At 59.0% G+C, this 13,662-nt stretch overlaps 1 protein-coding gene across 9 annotated transcripts in view; it reads right to left on the reverse strand.

Annotated features, from left to right (window-relative positions):
- The window catches only part of CTTN (cortactin), a 31,462-nt gene that overhangs the window by 2,893 nt on the left and 14,907 nt on the right, over positions 1-13,662 (reverse strand). For 8 of the 9 annotated variants that reach the window (XM_036077855.2, XM_036077852.2, XM_078057654.1 and 5 more), the window contains 8 exons: positions 12,173-12,283; positions 11,561-11,671; positions 10,638-10,748; positions 9,321-9,376; positions 6,827-6,896; positions 4,814-4,962; positions 2,344-2,433; positions 180-336 (listed from right to left, as the gene is read on the reverse strand). In XM_036077855.2, the coding sequence (XP_035933748.1) occupies positions 180-336; positions 2,344-2,433; positions 4,814-4,962; positions 6,827-6,896; positions 9,321-9,376; positions 10,638-10,748; positions 11,561-11,671; positions 12,173-12,283 (855 nt within the window). The remainder of the gene's footprint in view (positions 1-179; positions 337-2,343; positions 2,434-4,813; positions 4,963-6,826; positions 6,897-9,320; positions 9,377-10,637; positions 10,749-11,560; positions 11,672-12,172; positions 12,284-13,662) is intronic. The other variant, XM_078057653.1, reaches the window with a different exon arrangement.

Genomic DNA, 13,662 nt, shown 5'->3' on the forward strand with positions numbered 1-13,662 from the left:
GAGGCCACGCCGAGCCCCGGGGGGGGGGGGGGGGGGCCTGGTGCCCTCCCAGCGGGGGAGACGAGGACCCCGCCAGCACAGGCCAGGTGAGGCGGGTTCAGGCCACGGGGAGACGGACACCACTTTCACAGACGAGCAGAGACAGACGGGGATTTGGCGGGGCGCCCCTCCCCCTGTACCTGCTGGATAGTGCCCGGGGGCCTCTGCGGCCTCATAGACGGGGTCCGAGGCGTAGGCCAGGCCCTGCTGGCTGCCGGCGTCTTGGAAGTCGGCCGCCTCCATGCTGTACCCGGGCTCGGGCTCGGGCTCGGGCTCGGCCTTGAAGGAAGCCGCGTCCTGGGGAAGGGGAGGGTCAAGGAAACACTTCCTGTAGCCCATGCTGGGTCCCCGACACGGGGCTCCGTTAGTCCCAGGGGGCGCAGCACGGGCCGCGGTGAGGAGGCGCCGTCCGCTCACGTTCTGGGGACGCTCGGGTCCTCACTGTGGCGCAGCACCCCTAAGAGGGCCACGCGCCACTTCTTGCTGAGCAGCCCCACCGCCACAGCCCCGACACCCCGAGTCCTGCAGTGACGAAACCACGCGGCCTGTGGGGAACAGCACCGCCCCGAGCCGTGCCTGCAGCTGAAGCCGGGGCCCGGGGCGCCCAAGGACCCGCCAGGCCTGCCGGGCTTCCGCGCGCCGCTTCGCAGCCCCACCCCAGCCGGCGGGTCGGGTCTGCCCAAATCCTCCAGCGGAAGGGAAGGGGGGCCGGCGGGCCACGGGCAAGCGCAGACACCCAGAGGAAACCAACGCCCGGCTGTTCAGTCACGTGACTTCTGACTCTAATGGAAGCAAGTGGCTTTAGTTCGTTTTTCCGACCAGGGCCCATCTGAAGGCACCGTCGGGGGCTCAGAGAGAGCAAGGGACACACAGAAATGCCCCAGTGAGAACCAGCGGGGTCAGGCACTGCTTTCGCCGGCAAAGGGCCCCCATGGCTCGGGCAGCCCGTGAGAGCCACCAGGGAGGCCACGGAGAGGGGACTCCACATCCAGGCCAGGCACCGAGCCACTCAGGGGACTAACGGCAAGAGCGCGACAGGCCCAGAGCCTTCTTTGGGCAAGTCTGCCCTGGATGTGCAGGGGACACCCTGATGGTTCGAGGCCGGGTCTTGGTGTGGGGGCGCCGTGCTGGCTGCCCCGCACATCCTGAGCAGGTCGGGGGTGTGGGGGATCCCATCCTGGGCTGCCCGGCTGCACCCCACTCCCTATCTTCTGGCATCAGCACCGCTGTCCCCGGCGTGTCACGTGGTTCTGGCCGGGCTGCCGGTCACGGGACCCACCTGCCCTCCCACTAGGGACAGCAAGTCACGCCGCCTTCTCCAAGGACCGACTCCTCAGTGACCGGCCCAGCAGTGGAACAGGACAAGGGGAGATGACTCAAGGCCCCTCTTGCCACTGGGTTACGAGCCCCAAGGCCACGCCACAATGCCTACGAGTCCAGGAGGACACAGCCACCACGAGGGGGCAGCAGCTCACAGAGGGCCCTGGTGACACTGTGCCTACGCCACCGAGACCCAGGCTCGCTGCCCAGAGCTGTCCGGTTCACGAGCTACCGGACGCCTCACCCCTGCAAGTATCAGCAGGGTTGAGGCAGCTTCTGTTCCTCACAACCCAGGCCTCTGAGGATGTCCCGGTGAGAGAGGTGGGCAGGGGACCCAGGGCAGTGGCCGGGGCAGAGGGGACGGGACACAGGGCTCAGCCAGGTGTGGCCCCCGAGGCAGCAGCAGAGGAGCTCCTGAGAGGCTGGGCAGAGACCCGCGATGGAACGGGGGACGGTGAGGCGGGCAGCCCAGTAACTCGGAGCCCAGGAGAGAAGACAGGTGCGAGGGACGCGAGCGGGCAGTCACAAGGCACCGATGACGGGAATGAGGATTACGGGCCAAGGACAGTTGCCGGGGAACACAACGGTCGAGAGGGACTGAGGGAAGGAGAGCTGGGGAGGGCGGCTCATGTGGAAGGACAGCAGCTGGGTGCCGGGAAATGGGTTTCCAGAAGGGAGTGGGGTCAGTGTCAAGTGCTGCAGAGAGCAGTCGAGATGAACTAGAAATCGTCTACGCAGCATCAGGAGACCCGCCCGGGAGGCAGCAGGCTCGGCCAGGAAGGCCAGCGGGGGCGACCGCACACAGAGAGGCTGGACGTGCGGCGCGGGCCCCCAGCACTCACGAGGGCTCCTCCCCAGGCCGTCCCCTCGGCTGGGGCACCAAGCAGAGTGGGGTAGGGGACCCCTCCATGCACAGTGGCATGGACCTGCGAAGGATGTGTTCAGGGGGTCAGACTCATTTGCACACTGAACGAAAACACCAACCTCGTAGACGGGACTTGGGGGTGGCCTCTCCTGAGCCGGCTGAGGAGTCGGGGAGGCTGGCGGCGTTGGCTTCTGGGCTCGGGCTTGCTCCTGTAATTGAAAGGCAAGCGCCGGTCAGAAGGCTACCAGAAAAAGGTCCACCCAGGCTTACGGGACCGCGCTCACTGCCAGAGCAGAGCGTGGGGAGTACGAAGCATGGAAACTCAGCACCCACAACTGTAAGGACAAGGTGAAGTGAAGGTCACGCATCATCAACACCCAGGACGTCAGGGACCCCCAGTCCTCCTGCTGTCACCATGCAAACTACAGGGGGCAGGCAGGCTGCCACCCTGTACCTGGCCCAGACCTCGCATAGGTGACCAGACGAGGACCTTGAGGTTCCGAGCTGCTGCTGTTGGGACTGAGATTTCTGGGGACCTAAAAATGGGGTGTGTTCTGCACGTAGGACATATAGGAATCTTTGGGGGTCAGAGCGTGGGCTGTAGTGGACAGAAAAATGGCATCTCAAAGACACGGACACCCCAGCCCCCAGATCCCGGGAGGCGGTGACCTCGAAGGGCCAAAGGGACTGAGGATGGAAGCAGTTACGGACGGGAGGTGGGAGACAATCCCGGCTTTCCCAGGTGGGCCCGACGTAACCACAGGGATGGTTCTAGAAGGAGGCAGGCATGTGAGTGACCCATCAGAAGAGATCACCACGGAGACAGAGGCTGGAAGGGGCCCCAAGCCCAGGAACGCGGGTGCCTCTAGAAGCTGGAAAAGGCCAGGAAACAGGTCTCCTCTGGAGCCTCCAGAGCTGTGAGAGGGTCCACGTGTGTTGCTCTGAGGCAGAGTCCGGGATCGTGTGGGATGGCAGCCCCAGGAAACCCGTGCGGACAGCCTGGCATCACAGAGGAAGACAGGACCGCGAGGGGCCTGCACCAGGATGCGGCGGAAGCAGGACCTGAACCTTCCCCGGCCTCCATCCCGCCGGGCTGCCAGTGGGACAGTCAGGTTCACAGGCTGCCTGGAGCCGGCCCCAGCTCAAACACCCAGGCCCGGGCGTGTTCCCGTGCAGGGGTCCCGTCCGGGCTGGCTCCGCACGCATGGCCTGAGACCTGGGCTGCCGCTCGCACCTGAGCTGCCGTATGAGGGTCTGGGACGGGCCCCTCTCACAGCTGCTGGCCGCAGAGAATAACTTCTCACGGCGAGCCAGCAGGACCCGAGAGTCAAGCACGTGTGCATTTGTGCTGAAGTCCTGCCCGCCCACCGCTGGGAGCGCCCCACGGCTCAGAGGACTCTGGAGTGAGGACTGAGCGGGGAGGGCTCCCAGGGGCCAGCAGAGGCGAGGGGTAGGGGCTGGAAGCAGAGGACAACACGGCAGAAGGGACAGCAAGACAAGGGAAAGCAAAGGCGCCAGACAGAACCACAGTGACAGCCGTCTGCAAGCCACCCGCTCATCCTGCGCCGTCCAGATGCTGACGGGACTAGACGTCACGACGTGCAGGCAGAAAGAGAGGAAGGCAATGATTATTTGATGAGACCGAGATGTTAGAAAAAACGCCTTGTAGTCTGTATATCCATATGCTAAACAACCCAGAAAACCTAACTCATGAGCTCCTTACTTGGAAAGTTTCTAGCAATCACGGAATTAACAAGACGTAATTACACAAACTGGCTCTTATTCTGCATGCGATGGAACCACCTTCGGGGCGTACTTAGTTCATGTCTCTGGTGCCCACGGCACGTTCATTTCCTCGGCCCCCCGTTCCCTCTCGATGGGGGTTCTCAGAGCCCTAACTACTGATTTTGCAGGGGAGACGTCTATGGAATGGAACAAAGCTTTCCGGTTTACGAAAGAACTTCATGGGCTTTATCTCTCATTCCGCTCCACGACTACCCGGGAGCGCAGCAGTGAGTTCTTCCGTCCCCGGTCCACAGGAGAAGGCGAGGCCGCAGCACGGGGAGCCCCGGACACAGGCGGCCTGCTCAGCAGGTGGCAACGTGGGGACCAGAGCCACGGACATCCAGGCCTGGGGAGAAGGCCGAGGAACACGCCCAGGCGCTCCCGCTCTCCTCCCGCAGCCCCCGTTCCTGCCTCCTCTGGCGGACAGCAGGACAAAGACGCATGCACACGACAGATGCAGGTGCAGAAAGACGCGAGAGTCGAAAAAGAAAGCAGAAAGCGGCTCTGCTCCCTCACGGGGAGTTCCCTCTGTATTCTTGGCCTTCTCCCCAGGAGGAAGGGGCTTCCAGAGAGCCACAGGTCAGAACGGAGACCGCCAGGCACACGTGGGGCCCAGGGCTCCGCGGAGGGAGGATTTCAGAGGCGGGCGGGCACGGGAGCAGCACGGCTGACCGGCTAGTACCTGGCGGTCAAAGGCCCCGCCATGTGTGTGGCTAGGAGTTACAGTTCCTAAGAGCAAGCCTCGAACTAGGGTTCCAAACGTTTTCCACGGAGAACCTTCTGGACCACGGGCCCCACACTCACATGCAGCTGCCTCCGGGCCTCCTCCTGTTCCTGTCTCTCCTTCGCCAGCCTCTGGGCCTTCTCGGCTTCCGCCTTCCGCCTGTCCTCCTGCTCCTTCTCCTTTGCCAGGTTTTCAAAGTTCGCTCTAATGTTGCTTGTTCTGCTGTTCACTACAGAGGGGAGGAGAGATGCACGCTGGGAGTCAGAGGGGCAGTGTGTCCCCCCGACCACAGCCCCGCGCCAGGGTGGCCCGCCCCACGGGAGCCAGCGACCCGCTCAGCCTGCCCATCCCAGACCGGCCTCGGCGCCTTCATCTCCCGCACGTTCCGGAGGACTGCCAGACGCGGGAGCCTGGTATCTGGAGTATTTCACATTCCCAACGGCCCTGGATTCTTCCCCAGCACACACTCAGGAGGGAAGATATACATTTTCCCTAACGATGCCCTCGATGACACCGTACAAAGCACTGATGCTGTGTCAATCTCAAGCCCGGGGTGTACATCTGCCAATCCCCTGTGGCGTGTGGGAGGGGGCCACAGAAGCAAATTCTGCAGCCGTCTCGAGGAAAACGATTTGTGCGCTGAGCTGCAAGTTGCACTGATTCTTCCTGGAACATCATTTTGCCCTGAGATAACTGACAAAGTACGGGTGTGCATCTTTGGTATCTGGCAGACATTCTCTCTAAAATGAATCAACTCAGTCTATCATGTCAAGAAAAACGGCAGTATCTATCGTCAACGGGAAAATTCAAGCTTTCAAGAAAAATCAGAATTGTGAAAAACCTCCATCTGCTCCGAGCACGACAACTTCCCAGGTCCACTAAGGACTCTGGTAAGACTGACGATAATGTGAATGAATGTCACTGGGGGGACTACAGAATGAAAAACAAAACATTTGGAAGTTCGGCTAACTCAATGGTCTAGTACTCTGCAAACGTCCAATGCGTGTTCCAGAACCATGCGGCAGCCTGTGAGGGAGAGGACCCGCTGGGAGCACCAGGAAACCACTGCCCGTCCCAGTGCAGGGTCGCGAAGGAGCATCCGCAGCTAGGGTAACGCCCTTCTCTTTTCCGACAGCGTACCTGGGGGAGTGCAGAGCTCCTTCCTAAACATCCTTTACCACAACAGATCGAATGCAGAAGCAGCTTAAGAATAAAGGTCTTCGAGGAAGATTTATAGACACGCAAAGCAATGCCACGCTTCTGTGCGAGTTTTGTTTCAAAAATGTGGTTATTTTTTCCATAAACAGTATTACGATGTTAACATGTGATGTTTCCTTGTTTTTAAGTGAATTAGTAAAATCTTAAATTCTCGTGTTTTAATCCCACTACATCAAAGATCAAGAGACACAAGCCTCACAAAGGATCCCTACGAGTGTCAGATGTCCTGAGACCCCCAAGTCTGGGAACCGCTGACCCGGGGCGTCCACAGGAAACAATGGGGACGCTCTGCCTCCTACCGTCCATTTACCACTTTCTATACATTTCCCCCAACTCAGCAGTGCTCCTCAGGGTGTGGCCATGCGGCTGAGGCGGGAGGAGACACCTTCTCTGGTGGCAGCCAGCTCTGAAGACAGGCTGGGAGCAGCCTGGCGCAGGGACCAGAGAGAGAGAAAAGGCGAGAGCGTCTACTTCGGCTTCTGCACAAGCGAGCAACACGCTCCTCACATCACGGCTGCGGCCGACTGGCTAGCCGGAGACATCTGCACACACTAGAACCTCCCAGAACCTGGTCCCTGGCAGTGAGGGGGGCCCTGCAGATGGGTGGCTGGCCCAGTTCTGCTTTGGGAGGCACCCCCCCACACACAGACCCCCACTGGCAGAGCACTGCAACATGCTGCGTCCGAAAGGAGCCTCCGAGCATCCGCGGGGACACGCAGGCCTTCCGTCAAGGCACGGCAAAACCCCCTCCCCGAGTGAGCAGAACAAGGGCGCTCTCCGTCGCTCCCAGCCCACGCTGTGCCCACGATGGGAACACCCACGGCGCGGAAGTTCGTCCTGGGAAAACCGCGGCACTGGGGTCGGCCACGACTTACCCGCCTCGACGGGGACGGTCTTCTGATAAGCAGGGGCCACCTGGGCAACGTCCTCGAACGTGGAAGCATTCTACCAAGACAGAAGCGGGAGAATCAGGGGAGCGCCTTCCTTCCTCCTCAGCCTGCGAGGGCTCCTACCTCACCCGAACGTGGGAGCCTGCCCTGCAGCTTCCAAAAGAGCTGAGAGCGCCCAGAGGTCTCACCTCCGCCTCTCTGCCCACGCACGAGGGCATCAGGGCGGTAAGACTACCCCGCGTGACGCCGCACCAGAGGGGACGTGTCGTCACGCATTTGCCCAGATCCATGCAACGTACGACACCAAGAGCGAAGCCTGACGTCACCTAAGGACACTGCGCGATGAACCCATGTCCGCACAGGCTCCTGGGCTGTAACCAGCGCATCCCCCGGGGGGGCTGTGCACGAGGGAAAGCAGGGGTGTATGGGAAACCCATTGCTTTGTCCCGTATTTGCTAAAACTGCTCTGACCCCTCCCCCCCAAAATACGTATCGGCATTCGTGCAATCATAACCCGACGATGCGCTCAAGCCCCGCCCCCCCCGGCCACTGAGAGAGGCTTGCGTGTTTGCAGGGACCCCAGTGCCTCTGCTCTGCCAGGGACAACACCCTGGGTCACGCTGGAGCCTCACGGGGCCTGATGCGCGAGATCCCCGCTTCCCGTTCTGTAGAGGACCCAACTCTGTCACAGCAAAGGGACAGTGATGACCGTCCACCCAGAGGCAGACTCAGACGCACACAGACAGGCTCACAGGCCCTCCGGCCATCCTCAGTTTCCCCGTGAGTAAACACCTCCTAGAGAAACATGTTTGGGGCTCAGGACACAGCTGCTTTTCTGCCACAGAACAAGGAGGAAGGGGGCCCGAAGGAGGCGAGCAGTTGAAGCTCACTGGCCACGTGAAGCTGAGGGTGAGCAGCTGCTCTGAGGGGTGCAGCACGGGCAGCACAGGGGATGCGACCCAGCCCGCTCCCCCCGCCCCCCACCTGCCCTTCCAACCCAGCGGCACCCAGTCCCGGCGCCTGCACACCCAGGGGTCACTGAGCCATCCCTGCCTCACCTCCAAGTGCAGCTGCTGGGCTGCCCTCAACAAACCCTCTGCCCCTTCCCAGACGCCCGCCCAAACTGCCCGTGTCTGCCACGCCTCTTTCCAGAACAGTCTCGGACGCCCCCCCCGCCCAGCCCCGCAGCCTTGAGCGAAGAGGGTGTCTGCACCCTCTGGATTGCTCCCCGCCGCTCCAAGGGGTGACGGCCTCGTCCAGCCAGTTCTCCAGCGCGCTACGCTGCTTGAGGTCATCTCTGCCACCACCCTGGGGGCTTCTGTCCCAGCTGTGCTGTCTCCCCAACACCCCGTCCTCCCTCCTCCTTCCTGACCAGAACCCTCTCCCTCTGCTGCTACTCCTCAACACGGACTTTGCTCCCTGTCCCCTGGTCCAGCCTGCAGGACACCTCTCACCCATTTCCATCACCCCAGGGACTACTGCAGACCCAAGTCCCAGGGACCCACCTCTCTAGGGACAACCTCACGTCACCGCCTGGCTCTGAACCCCTTGCGCACATTTACGGGAACCCAGGTAGTCCCCACCCTGTTCCAAGCCTGTGCCCGGCCACTCACTCCCAGGGCCCACACACGGTCACGTGGTGGGGTCCCCCGGGTGACGATGTGTGTGTGGCCAGCTGTGAGCCCCATGGAGCAGGACTGCAGAAGGACCGGCCCTGTCACCAGTGACCAGGGGCCAGGCCCAGGACTGGGCGGGACGGCTTGACTTTGTTCAGCTGAACTGAGGGGACGGAGCCGCTCCCAGGCCCCAGTGTGGAGCTCGTAAGCCCACCACGCTGACGAGGCTGGGCTGCAAGCTAGAAAGGCCATCCGACACGTGCATAAGACCGAGCCGCCAAGGCTCTGAAGCCGTTGGGAGGGACAAAGTCCCCGGCAAGAGGAACGGGGTATCTCCAGGGGAACACAGTAGGAGGCGGCCCAGCGCCCAGGCTCTGACCCTAGACACACACTGTGCCGTGGGCCTTCCGCAGGAGGCCGACGTTCCGGGGCTGCGTGCTCCAATGTGGAGCCAGCACTCACGCGTGGCCAGGAGCTCTTCTTCCGTGGCCCATGTGACCAAGGAACCCAATTTCCAATTTGGTTCACCACTAAGCTGAATTCAGAGAGCCACACGCTCTTGGGCTGTCACGTTGGCCTAGAGTCTAATGCCCGGGTTCCAACGGTGGCCTGGCCACATGCCCGACTATGGAACAGGCAGGGACAGTATCTGCCTCACGGCGCGGCCGTGCACGGCCCAGGACAGGACACCCCTGGCATGCGAGGCGAGGCCTGGCGCATGGGAAGCACCACTCCAAGGTCTGTCCTGAACACGTGAGCCGACACCCACCGGAGACCATCCCCGGAGCAGCACACAGCAAGAGCTCCGTGTGTACCCAAACCCATCCACAGAAAACACTCGGCCCTGGATTGGAAATACTCACCTTATCCATCCGATCCTTCTGCACCCCGTATTTTCCGCCGAATCCTTTGGAGTAGTCTGAAACGTGGCACAAGACAACACTTACTCTGCGGTCGAGGACCAGCACAGAGCCGCACGCAGAGGCATGCAGACAGATCCAGAACCAGCCCACGAAAATGCACCCAGTGCGCAAAGAAACGAGAACCGCGAAACAATGAGTCTTTACTTGCAAGGCTGAGTTTTGTTTCTACCAATGGTATTCAGGAGGCAGGCAGGCGCGAGGCAGAAAGAGGCATGTGCATGCTTTCCCGCATTCTCCCGAGGGACAGAAAGGGTGCCGGGCGAGGGCTGGAGGCAATGAGAGCGAGGAGGCCACAGCACGGGCCGGGGAATGCACCGCTTCAAGAGCACAGTCTTCCGCCCGGCAACGGCTGACCGGCCGCATCCCTTCCTGCGTCCTGCTCCACTGAGCGCTACAAGGGGGCTCAACCGCAGGCTTCTCTTGCTTTTTAAAAGAAAAACAATGCCCCAGGGAAATTCTACCGGCCGAATACTTATGTCCCGCAACACAGATCTACGTGACCATCACGCCGTCATGCAGCCTTGGTGCCACGGAGAGAGCCAAGGCCGTCCCCGGGCCGTCTGCCGGATGGACCCGAGTGCACGCTCCTGCCCTGCCGGGACCCTGGCACCGGACGCCTGAACTCTGCCCCCGGAACTCAGGCCAAGTTTGGACGGTAATTAAAGGACAAATGCACTGGCCAGAGTCCCAATATCTACATCTAAAACTTCCCTGTTTCTTTTCAGTTTTGGGCACATACTATCGGCTCTGTGTGAAGAACTTATACGTAGATGGTGTCACCCAAAAAACAAAAACAAACAAAACATCCCCACCCCAGCCGAAGACACCACCACAAGGAAAACACAGAAACCACACAGAACACGCCGGCCCCGGGCCCCTCGCTGCCACCTTCCCTCTGGTTGAAGGCTCGGGACCAGGCAGAAGCAAACAGCTCACTGGGTGACTCCCAGCTGTCACGTCAGCAGCCAGAGCTCCTGGAGAAGGCTGCTGGGCACCCCACCCCACCCTAGTCATGTTACGGGGTTAGCAGGACATTACCCTGCAAACTACTCATCTTACCAAACACAAAGCTCTAAGGAACAGAGAGGCAGAAAGGGGTGCAAGTCAGAATCACTCCAGCGTAAAACCGGGTTGAAAACACCCACGTGCCCCTGGCAAGGGACAGCGGCTAACTCGGAAGGCTGAGCCCCTGAAGTCTGTGCTAGAGGGGGCTGCACCGGAAGGGGAGGCGGGGGCGGGGCTGGTGAGCAACTATGCCTTGCTGGGACTCGTGCTTGGCCAGTCTCTCCTTGTAATCAAACCCCACAGCACAGGAGTCCTGCCTCTCGGACTGAACACCAAATCTGCCTCCGAAACCAGCCTTATAATCTGAAAATCCACCAGCAACAGTGGAGAAAACCGAGAGAGGAAACACAGTTTGGTTAGAATGTTCTAGCAAGTGCAAGCAGCAAACACATCGTTTAGAAAGCAGGGCTCTGCGGAGTGCAGGGCTTGGAGCCAGCTCCCGGGCTCACGAAGAGGCCCACGTCGGCTCCGAGGTTACAGGACACACTGAAACTCGAAACACTTCAGCCAAGATCTGAAAATAGGTTAGGAACTGCATCTGAAATAATTCAGAAAAAGCACTCCATGCTTTGAGGTTTCCTTCTAGGGTCCTACCCGCGCTGCAGACACGAGAGTGCATCTCTGTGCGTGTGGAGAGAGAGACACGTTGTACGCAAGTATCACGGGGCCCCGCGGGTCGGCCCCACTTCCCAGGGTGCTGGCTGCAAGGGTGGGTGCGAGGCCGGGGCATGTGTGACGGGGCCCCCCCGCCCCACAGCCTAGGTCCCAGGGACGGTGTTCGTTCTGACGAGAACACGCTTCCAAGCGGAGGCAGCGCCCCGTGGCACACTTTATCAACGGGAACGCACACGCGGGCAGAAAGCAGCGTTCCCAGGATGCTCAGCGAGCAAGGCGGGCACGATGCCCCCTTATCAGCAGCTCCCGGGGGCGGGGGGGCTCATTGCTACGCTAGCTGGGGAGCGTTTCAAAAATGTGGCAAGCACAGGACAACCCCAAATGGTGGAGAGAAAAACAACACACGACAGAAATGTAGCAAAAACACAGCACATTGATGGACCTGTGGACGGAAACAAACTTCTGGAATGATCTCGGGAGGAGTAGGCTAATAAATGTACCTTTTTGGGATTCGTGCAGTTGCAATTTCTCCTGGTGATCCCAGCCAAGAGCACATTTGTCTTGTCTGTCTGTCTGTACACCAAATTTTCCTCCAAACCCTTTCACATAGTCTACACACACAAGAAAAGGCCACAATCTAGTGTTAGTGGGGAGCCCGGGCAGCATGTTCCTAATACAGTGAGACACACATAACCTGCTAAACCCATCTCTCTCTTCCTGCAGGAAGAAGGCCTCCTCGACAACGTCTGGAAAGCAGCCTGATTTATACTCTCAGCACCGTGAGCACAAAGAGGACCCCGCGTACAGAGCTCCAAGGCACGCAGCCTAAAGCAGCCCCCACGAGTCACCACTATCTCCCCGTTTACAACAGACGTGCGACACATGGCCATTATTACGGGCAACTGCTGGGGTGCCAGGGCCAAAGATGTGTCAGGATATGGCTTCTTCATTTAACAGCTGCACTTATGGATTTGCTATATTTCAATGTGCGGTATTTAATTAAAAAGAGGCATCTACTTTAGGGGTTCCTGGGGACACTTTCCCTTTCTGTTCTGGCCAACACTCATCATGCTACCAGCTGCGGGCGAGAGGAGAGGAGAAAGTGGAAGCACCTTTCTGCGACTCGTGCTTCTCCGTCCTGCCCTGGTACTCGAAGCCCACAGCGCTCTTGTCCACCTTGTCCTTGTCGATGCCATACTTGCCGCCGAAGCCCTTGGAGTAATCTGCAAACAAGGGAAGTACTGTTCATGCAGCAGCAACACAATCGGGGAGCTGATTTGAGAAAGTACTCTTATCACCCAATTAAAAACAAAACAACACAAACCAAAACTCTTTCAGGCACACTGTAAGATCACTAATATGGGAGACAGTGGGAAGTATCATTTGTATATGTAACAACAGAAATGTGAAGAGCAGCCCGTATAACGGATTTTAACAATTGTCTTATCTTCCCTGCATTCCAAAGGAGATCACGAAATAAGCGTGTTAGATGTTGGCGAGGATGTGGAGAAAGGGGAACCCTCCTACACTGTTGGTGGGAACGCAAGCTGGTGCAGCCACTCGGGAAAACACTTCCTCAAAAAGTTGAAAACAGAGCTACCCTATGACCCAGCAATTGCACTACTGGGTATTTACCCCAAAGACACAAATGTAGGGATCTGAAGGGACACGTGCACCCCGATGTTTATAGCAGCAACGTCCACAATAGCCAAACTATGAAAAGAGCCCAGATGTCCACCGACAGAGGAATGGATAAAGAAAATGTGGTTCATATACACAATGAGATATTACTCAACCATCAAAAAAATGAAATCTTGCCATTTACAAAGACATGGATGGAACTAGAGGGTATTGCACTAGGTGAAATAAGTCAATCAGATAAAGACAACGATCATATGATCTCACTCATATGTGGAATTTAAGAAACAACAGAGAGGATCCTAGGGGAAGGGAGGGAAAGATAAAACGAAATCAGAGAGGGAGACAAAGCATAAGAGACTCTTCACTCTAGGAAACACACTGAGGGCTGCTGGACTGGATGGGGGTGGGGGGCTGGGTGATGGGCATCAAGGAGGGCAGGAGATGTGATGAGCACTGGGTGTGATACGCAATGGATGAGTCACTGAACTCCACCTCTGAAACGGTAATATACTGTATGTCAATTAACTGAATTTAAATTTTAAAAAAGAAAAAGAAATAAAAAGGAAAGAAAGATGCGTGTTATGTCTGAGAGCGAGATGAGCCCCGGAGCCGTAGCGGCCAGCTTTCACGAGGTCCCTCTGCCTCACCAACTAAAGCGAGCAAAAAGATACACACGGAGCATCTTCCAGAAACACTACTTCTACCCAAAGTGACGTCACTGACATACGTATGTTGACACTTAAGCACGGCTCCCCCAGGGCCACTCCCAGAACAGACCCAAGATCAGACCCTCGGGGGGAGGCCTGGGCTGCAGAGGAACCCTGTCTGCCCCACGGGCTCTGCCTTCCACTCCCCGACTTCCCAGAGGCGGCTTTTATTCTTCTTCACAGGCTCGTAGGAGAGAGGGCCCGAGAGCCCTGAGCGGATCCGAGGGCAGGCCCCGACTCGCAGGCTGCATGCC

Source organism: Halichoerus grypus, chromosome 11 (assembly GCF_964656455.1).
Source record: "Halichoerus grypus chromosome 11, mHalGry1.hap1.1, whole genome shotgun sequence".
Lineage (NCBI taxonomy): Eukaryota > Metazoa > Chordata > Mammalia > Carnivora > Phocidae > Halichoerus > Halichoerus grypus.